The following is a 9,288-nucleotide window of genomic DNA, read 5'->3' on the forward strand; positions in this document are numbered from 1 at the left end:
TATGAGATATGTAGGCATAGGATGCGATATCCTAGCGAGCCCGTTCCCCATTTCCCCGAACTACGTCGACTCTGATGTTTGTTTCTGACAAACTACGTAGGCCCAGGACGCGACATCCTACCGAGTCTGCTTCCGTCTTCTTCCTCCTGTTTTATTATTCTAGTGTGTGTGCATTCTTTGAGCAGTTATTCAGCAACCTTTTCCTATTCTTTTGAGCGTGGATCCCGTCGAGTACGGCGGACGTGAGGGGTGCTAATACCTTCCCCTTGCGTAACCGACTCCCGTGCCTTGCATCTCCGGTCGTAAGACCATTTCCTTTCCAGGTTTACTTCGAGTATTTCCTTTCCCTCCTTTGGGATAAATAATGCACGGTGACGGCTCTGTTTGTTTGTCTTTTCCTGCCGGTTGTTTTTCGCGGATGCGACATTACCCAACAAAACTTAAAAAGTGTGTAATCCCAATTACCGTCACCCTTAAAATTAATAATTCGGTCAATGTATCTGTGCATAAAAAACGGAATCTCTTTAATGTATATGATTTTTGGAAAAGGTGGTGAAGGAGATGGTTTGCTAATGCGAGCATCTTTGATAGAACTTTTTTGGGATTGTGAAATTCGAGAGTCCATAAAAAGTGTGTCGACGTGTTCAAAATAAGATGGAGTCCGCTTAGTTGAATTATCACCTGGTGTTGGTTTGAAATTCTTTGTAGCACCTTTTACTTTTATTGGTTCCACGTGTGTTTTCAAATATGCGGTTTTTGGATAGGATATCTTTCTCAGCTACTCTTTGATGTGCAGTCTCATGTTATCATCAACTTTTAAAAATCTCTCTTGAATCACCTCACATTATGTCATAATAGATATTTTAATTTACTTTCCTTCATCAAACCATTTTCATCATCAAACTAGATCACTTTCTGGTGCGTGTAAACATCATCCGTACGTATGGGTCTATCAAGTTTCATATTCTTGAAAATTAAACAAGCACACATAAGTTCGTGCAATCTTGTAAGTGTACAACCACACTTTGAGCTATATGAACATGTTTTCTCTGCTCACTTAACTTAATGATAAATAAAATTCAATCTCAATCGAGATATATTACTGACCAACTGTGAATAAAGATTTTTGTCTTTGAATCTGGGTTCTAATATTGTGATGCTGCAACCAAATGATGCTTGTATCTCGTTATGCTGATTTTTGATCATTTGGTTCACGAATACTTAACATTTACATTAATACCATTTAATATTCCCCAACCAATTCTTCAATTTAGCTTGAGCAAATTCAACTCTATTAGTTGTAATATTTCTGAAGTGTTTAATTTGATCGATTTAGGTATAAACAATCTTCTCATTCATCTGGTCTAGAATTATGCTTTTGTTATATTTTAAGAAATATGGATATCTCTCACACACCTTTCTGAAATGTATGATAGATTTGACATGTAACTCCTCTGTAGAAGAATTTATTATAAGATTACATAGATCCATTATGATTTTCAATATCACACTAGATTTGACCATTTTTCCATCTTCACATTTGATTTGTTATGATTAAGTCTACTTATCACTTTTTGTTGTATGACACCTATATAGTAAAGGATATGATGTAGGAAACACATCTGCAATTAAATTCATCAGTGTGATATCCCGGTCGGTGACAATCAATTGTGACATATTTTATTGGTCTTCAACATAGTTTGATACACTTTCAAAGCCCAAGTAACGATGTTCTATTTTTCACATTCTAAAAATGCAAACCTAACTGAAAAAGTCATATATGTATAAGTAACACCAAAAATTTCCATAAGTGAAAGCATGTTGAGTCAATTAAAAGCATGGTTGAAAATGTGTTTAACAATTTTATAGAATCAGAATGAATCCAAAATATATCTCGAACAATATTTCCATTCTCACCCAATCAAAATGAATCCAAAATGATTTTTCCATTCTCACACACTTTGTAGCTAAATACATAATGATCATCATCCAATAGCTTCAACAATTATTATAATTCAGATCTTGAACTCCTTATCGCTTTGTTGTTTCTTTGTCGAACATTACATACTTGCTTAATATTTGAGACATGTTTTGGTCTTTTTCTTTTCAAAGCTGCGAGTATGCTTTTAGGCTGAACCATGTTTAGTGTCAAACTTGGGCAAGGTGTCCTCAATTCTGAGCAGGATGAGTTGCATTTATAGGCTTGGCAATTGATTTCCACACACTTCCATTCAAATGCCAAAAATAGTCATTTTCATGTGCATGCTTGCATGGGTGTGTGATAGGCCCATCAAATAATTGGAAAAGGTCCAAAATCGTGCATGAGTGATGCTGAAAGCTTAACGTAGTCATGTCATAAATAAGTGTCTTCTCATTAGAATTTTGACAACATACAATAAGATGACCGGCTAACACAAAGCATGATTATTATATCATAAACCACATAAAATGTTTATGTATTATTCGCCTTGTGGTACCCACACGCAACTTAAAAAGACACTCACAATTTCTCGTTATGGTGTCATCATGCTTCAACTTCTGAATAGATTCTAGATACTTGCCACTTCTTTCGCATCTCACGTCACAAATGTCTATCTTCTATCAGAACAAAAATTCTACCTCCAGATTACAATACATAACCCTAATTTGGCAATCCATGTGCGGTCCCATTGAAGCATGTGTTCATGTATAGTAAAATCTTATTTGTTAGTAAATTATTTTCCAACATCTACCTGAACATCACCTAGCTTAACATCCATATATACAATAATTTCAGAACAACATTGGAGTGCACCATAACTACAACCAATCATAACATAAGAGAATTGTGTTTGTGCTTGTTGAACCTAGAACTACTAAACATGCATTATTAGTCTTTTTTGTTGCATTATGTAGTCCTTTTTGGATTCTCTTTCCGTCCCACAATGAACAATCTATAACCCGTTTAAAATAAAAAAAAGTGTTCCAAAATAAATTATTCATTTCAATTTCTAATTCTACTTTTTAACTACTTTCACCATTACCAATACTTGATAAATGATACTTCTGTAAAAAATACAATTCTCTCCTTTTTATTTATTCTTTTTTCATAATATGTGTGAAATGATCAATTGAATTATTAAATCGTTCTTTTTTCATAATATGTGTGAAATGATCAATTGAATTATTAAATCGTGGGATGGTCAATTGAATTATTAATCGTGGGGCGGTGAGAATAATTTTTATAAATGTTACTTAAATACAGTGCACTATTCAAGAATACCACTTGATTTTACTTCCCCGACTTTTATTAGGTGCAAGTGTGTCTTTTTAGAGTTAAAGAAAAATTATGATGCTCCAATAATAAATACAAGGCTATGTCGGTTGCTAAGGGTTTTGGCCAAAGATGTGGGATGCATTTTCTCCCGTGATTATAAGAACTATTTTGACACTTTGCTTTCTCTAATGGCTAACAATTCAAGCTATTGGGTGTTAACAATGCCTCCATAAATGTATCTTGGCTTTAACATCTCCAACAAGTTCCTAGTTTGCAAAACTCACCCAACCTCTTGGCTTTAACATCTCCAACAAGTTCCTAGTTTGCAAAACTCACAAGGGTCTTTATAGCCTCAACCTGGCTCCTAGGGCTTGGTTTGAGAAACTCAAAGATGCTCTCCTACAGTTTGGATTCTCTTCCTAGCAAATGTTATATATCTATATTGCCCTTTTGTACATGCCAATCTATATTTTGCCTTAGTGTTATGTTTCCTCACCCTGCACAGACACTCACACAATGTATAAACAACTTATAAACAGATTGGCCTATATTGTACTTGTAACTGAATTCATTCAATCACAAGTTAACTGAAAATTTGAGCATTCAGTTCCAATAAAGTTTTCATCTATGCAAAACCATAAAATCACAACTTCTAATCCATATATTTGGATTCTCATGGAAACAACTTATATTCTGATAAGTACTTAAGATATATTTGAAATGTCATATAAAATTTGTCTAATATGCAAGGACTCCAAATGAAAGCAATTACCCCTTCGGTTGATGATTGTGCGATCGTGCAATGCTATACCATGGGAAGGAGATCCGTGCCATCTCAATCAACAAAACAAACAAGCCTCTAATGAAGATTTGAAAAAATCATCCCTACATCAATATATCCATACCCAATTAACTGAGGTGCCACAAATTTTAGTATTATACAAAACAAAACAGCGGCGCAAAATTCTAAATCTGTAACTACAAACATTTGTACTGTTTATGAATAAAAAATATAACAAGGCTGCAATCTACAAACTCTAGGGAAGAGACAAAGGGAAATCTAAATAGTTTCAAGACAATAACCAGTTTCTCAACAATCCTTGGAAGCCGAAGGATTTTCATCTGATGAAGCAGTATCTTTGGGGGATGGGGATGTAGTTGCTCTCATTTTCAAGTCGCCTGATTGCTGTTGCTGTTGCTGTTGTTCCTGCTGCATTTGCTGCTGCATTTGCTGCTGCATTTGCTGCTGCTGCTGCTGCTGTATATGTTGTTGATGTTGCTGAAATGGATGCTGAAATTGATGCTGCTGCTTCTGAGGATGAATTTGGAGCTGTTGAAACTGTTGTGCAGCTAAAAGAGTGTGCATGGCATGATTATTATTATTACTATTATTATTATTATTATTATTATTATTATTATTATTATTATTATTATTTGGATAGAACTGCTGCCCCCCTCCAAATGAAGCAAAGTTCATCATAGGTCCTCCATTTGGTGGTATAGCTTGCCCAGTCAGTACTTTCAAATGCTGAATTTCCTCTTTTAACGCATCATTTAAAGCTACAAGGATAAAAGTAAAGGTGAATTACCTTTCTTAATATTAATAGTACCAAGATCAATATGAACTTATCCACCTTCATACACTCGCATACATACTTACACATTAAACTGAAATTTCAGGTAAAACCGCATATTTCAGCTTTTATTCAACCAGAAAACCAACCCAATAATAAAATTTTGCAGCGAGAGTCACACTAAATATGCGCCTTCACCCAACATAAATATATCAATCTCGGGAATATCTGACTACTATCTTATATCATACTGTACTTTAAAAGGCTATTTATTAAACGTATCATATTGCATAAAATAATCATCCGATAAATATTTTTCAAAGATAGAGTTAGAGTTAGAAAGAGAAGCAACTAAAACAGCAGAGCATTAGGTTCAGAAACATCTAAAATGCCACGGGCTTACCATCCTGCAAGTGAACTTGTTGTTCCATGGTTTGCAACCGCAGCTTCAGCTCACTGTTCTCAGAATTCAGTCCGTTTGTATCTCTCTGCTCATAATAAACCAAAAAACATTAAATATAGTCATCCTACTACCTTTTAATCAGAAGGTGATATAGTAATTCATAATAGCAAAGCAGTCAACATCTTAATAAGAAGCACAATCGTCAATACCTGCAAGAGAGTTAATTGTGCAGACAACGATGTTGCTTCTGTTTGCAGTGTCTGCACTTTTCTTTCAAGCTCAGCAATGTATCGCATCTTCCTCTCTTTGGACCTCGCAGCAGACTGCCTATTTGCCCATATCCTGTTGCAGGCAATTGTAAGCAATGTGTGAGAGCGTCAGAAACTTTATCTTCCCAAAACCATAAAAGAGATAGAAAGAAACAACAGAATATAGTTCGTATGCCCTCCACTTTTCAAGTGCAGGAGAAAAAACAAAATAGTCTTAGGGGATAATACTAAATATTGATTCGCTAGAATTCGCAACAAAAAGATGTATAGACTTTGCTCACTAGTCATACTGCAGCAACTACAAATTTTTCTTAGTAAGCTTACAATTTTTTAAGCACCCCTATCTATCACTATTCATTTCAATACATTGAGTCTAAATACTCCCTCCGTTCCTTTTTAAGTGTCACTTTCTTGAAAAAAAATTGTTTCTTTTTAATTGTCAATTGCAAAGTTTAAGATACTATTAATTGCATTTTTATCAAAATTACACCTAGGTATTATATTACAGAGAGAAAATGTAAAATTAATATAATAAATAATTAAGGGTATTATAGGTAAAAGAAGAATTATTGTTTGAAAAATAACAATAACGATTAGTTTCTTGGTATGTGTAAAAAGTCAAAAAAATGACACTTAAAAAGGTACGGAGGGAGTATTTAATTATCCCTGCCATTACTGTCTCTAGTCTTTCTCAAAGATATAAGTCATAAGTAACTATTAAACTTGACGGGACACTTAATGTCATGTTAATGTTGTCAAAATCAAGATCTTGAATAAGATTGGGAAGGGATAGCAGCAAGATCACAGCATTTCGAATCGCAACTAGAATCGTAAGATTCTACTTAAATAATTACCTAGGATCGGAGGGGAACGCAGAAGGTAAGATCGCATGATCACAGAAGGTAAGATCGCAAGATCACAGAAGGTAAGATCACAACCAAAATCTTAAGATTGCAACCAAAATAAAATAAAAAATTGTGCATATTACATAAAATAAATTAAGCCTTTTCCATTTAAATATAGCTGATTTAAGGAAAAAGGTATTTTATAGTTATGGAATATTTTAAATTAAGTAGTCGTCATTTTACTTAATTTATTGTTGGGGGCCTTCATGAAAAAACAGCCCAAGCCTATGTTAATGTAGTACAGAACACAACAGTAAAAGAATAATACTAATGAGTTGGGCCTAAAGTAGCCGAATACCCTTCTGCCTTTTCTCAACAGAAACGAAACCCTAAATTTCTTTTGTCCCCGACAGCCTACCAACAGGAGCAACGCTGCCATCGTTCTTCTCGTCTTTCTTCTTCCTCTTCCAGAGAAGGCATGGACATGATCCCAAATGACAACCAGACACAGTGGGATGTTTGGGAAAAGATGGTTGCAATACCCGAGTTCGGCCTGCAAATGGTTTTTTTCTGAAAACAGCATAGGGACGCGACTCACCAGTTTTGTGATAATTTTCACAATCACATTGTGATCACAGCAAAGTAGGATTCTGCTTAAGATCTGGATCGACAGGCTTGTGTAAAGTCAGGAATCACAGGATCTTGAGATTTAAATTGCGATTTTAACAACAATAATCGTGTATGCACATAAATATCAATCACAAAGTAAAAAAAAAACGTACAATATTTAGTTAAAAACATACACATACAGTATAGTGTTCTTTCTTGTGATTCATGTTTTGTCATGCCTTCTATTGTGTCTCTGAATTTCTTCAGGAATGCACTTCTATATTATAATATTATACATAGTTCTTCTAGAATCAATCTAGAGTTTCATCTATGAGATTTTTTCTAACATAAATTTTTCTAAAATCCTATTCTGCCTCAAAGCTGCAGAATTAGCCAAAAATGCTTTAACATCCATGCAGTGAATATTGGGGGACAAGTGAATTAATTTGCTAAACATGTTTATATAACACCTAATTTACAAATGCTAAATCAAGCACCAATAAACCATTCACCATAATATAACATGCGGAAGGAAGTATTGTGTTATACTATGTAGAATTACATAAAATGATTCAGAAACATTGCGGTAAAAAATGACTTGTCCATAAATAATACCTTTTTGCACGCTTGGGGTCGATCAAGGCAAGTTCTGCAAGCTTTGCCGCTGACATTGCTTTTTTGGAATCAGCTGCAGACAAGTCTTCTGAACCCGAGACTAACATCTCAGGTTTGATGGTTGTTGACCCATCCATGGATTGGCTGTGCTGGTGTCTAATTCTGGGCCTTTCATTAGTACCGAGGGCAGCATTTTCCCCGGAAGAAGTACCTGCTCCCGAAGCCTGCCCTGCCGAAACCGGTCCCAAACCAGATCCCCCTCCAGCATTAAACTGCTCACCCATTTGAAATGTCGATGTTGCAGACGACGAATTGAATTTATCCATATCAAGGTACATGGACAGCAAGTCCTCCTCAGTATCATCAGAGAAAGAGGGTCCATCAGCACCACCAACTACACCAAGGTCACTATCAAAGCTAATATCATCCGGCAACGTGAGAATCTCAGAATGAGCACGCCTATGACCTCTATTCCTCGGGGGATTAACAGACATTCTGCTAATATCATGACTAAAACCACTAGAATCTGAACTAGTTGCAGGAGGAAGCGGCGGAAACGACGACGACGAGGGTTCAGATTTCACATTGAAACCACTTCCAGTAGACGAGTAACCTGAAAAACGTCCTGATGGAGGTGGTAAACCACCGCCAAGACCCAAAGATTTGTCCTTATCCATTCCAGATTCCTTAACCCTAAAAAACAACCTTACGCAATCTCAAACCTAATCCAGTTCAATCACTTCAAAACCCTAGTGACAAATCAATACATCAAAAAAAAAAACTAAATCAATTCCAAAGAACTATATTTCATATTCCAATCCAGCTCATTGCAAAACAAATAAAAATAGAAGGAAAAAATTGAAAAGATAAGAAAAAAATTCAATTTCATTGTTGAAATTTGAAATGGTGATGAGTTAGAAAGAAGAGCGTAAAGTTGAAGTCGGAAGGAGTGAGAAAACATTTACCTTTGCGCGTAGATCAGCGAAAATCGGAGGAGAGAATGAAAACCCTAGAAATGAAATTGGAAATGGGAGAGAAAGTGGAGATCTGAATGAAATAAGAGAGAGAAAATGAAAAGCGAAGCTTATAACTCAAGACATCATTCTCGTCAATGAATCAACCCAGACAAACACAGACACATGTATTTTATTCTACGGTACATGTTTTAAAACATGTATATCTACAATTACTACTCCTACTGTCCAAAAAAATTAGTTTTAAGTTTGGCAATTTTCCCTCTAACTCCTCTAAAATAAACTATTTCATTCCATAATTTTTCCTACGGTTTGATTTCTACATCATCTAGGATTAAAAAGAAAAAGCTTTTACACGTGTCTTTTGTGATATGATATTATCTAAAATTAAATTTAAATTGATGACAAATCATTAGTAAATCCATCGAATCATTTTTAGGGAATTATACATTAACATTCGGTAAGGATTTACAAAACAGGTCTGATATTTCATAAATGTCTATTTTGTATGTCTAATCTTATTTTCTTTTTCTTTTGCGTATTTTTGCGAACACGGGCATCAATATAAGCTTTTGTATCTTTAGTCTTAAAAAGTGCAGTGTCGGCTAACACATCTCAATCCATCCTCATTTTTTTGCATGGTGGAGTCATGTTTTAACCTGCATCCTTAATTATGTATGTCTCATTCCTTTTTTATTTTTTTTAGTTTTTGCGAGACGGGTATAAATGGGACGGACATGCAT

General features: G+C 35.0%; 1 protein-coding gene across 2 annotated transcripts; it reads right to left on the minus strand.

Annotated features, from left to right (window-relative positions):
* Positions 1 to 3,839: 3,839 nt before the first annotated feature.
* LOC127087280 (probable transcription factor PosF21) lies at positions 3,840 to 8,801 on the minus strand. Of its 2 annotated transcripts, XM_051028155.1 has the most exons (6): positions 8,537 to 8,801; positions 7,572 to 8,320; positions 5,443 to 5,575; positions 5,234 to 5,318; positions 4,340 to 4,816; positions 3,840 to 4,141 (listed from the first exon to the last, which is right to left on the minus strand). In XM_051028155.1, the coding sequence occupies exons 2-5, from the start codon at positions 8,246 to 8,248 to the stop codon at positions 4,347 to 4,349; spliced, it is 1,365 nt and encodes a 454-aa protein (XP_050884112.1). In that variant the 5' UTR covers positions 8,249 to 8,320; positions 8,537 to 8,801; the 3' UTR covers positions 3,840 to 4,141; positions 4,340 to 4,346. The 2 variants fall into 2 exon arrangements, with proteins under 2 accessions (XP_050884112.1, XP_050884111.1); XM_051028154.1 differs by lacking the exon at positions 3,840 to 4,141 and having other exon boundaries at positions 4,143 to 4,816.
* Positions 8,802 to 9,288: the final 487 nt, after the last annotated feature.

The sequence above is a fragment of the Lathyrus oleraceus genome, chromosome 5 (assembly GCF_024323335.1).
Source record: "Lathyrus oleraceus cultivar Zhongwan6 chromosome 5, CAAS_Psat_ZW6_1.0, whole genome shotgun sequence".
Taxonomy (NCBI): domain Eukaryota; kingdom Viridiplantae; phylum Streptophyta; class Magnoliopsida; order Fabales; family Fabaceae; genus Lathyrus; species Lathyrus oleraceus.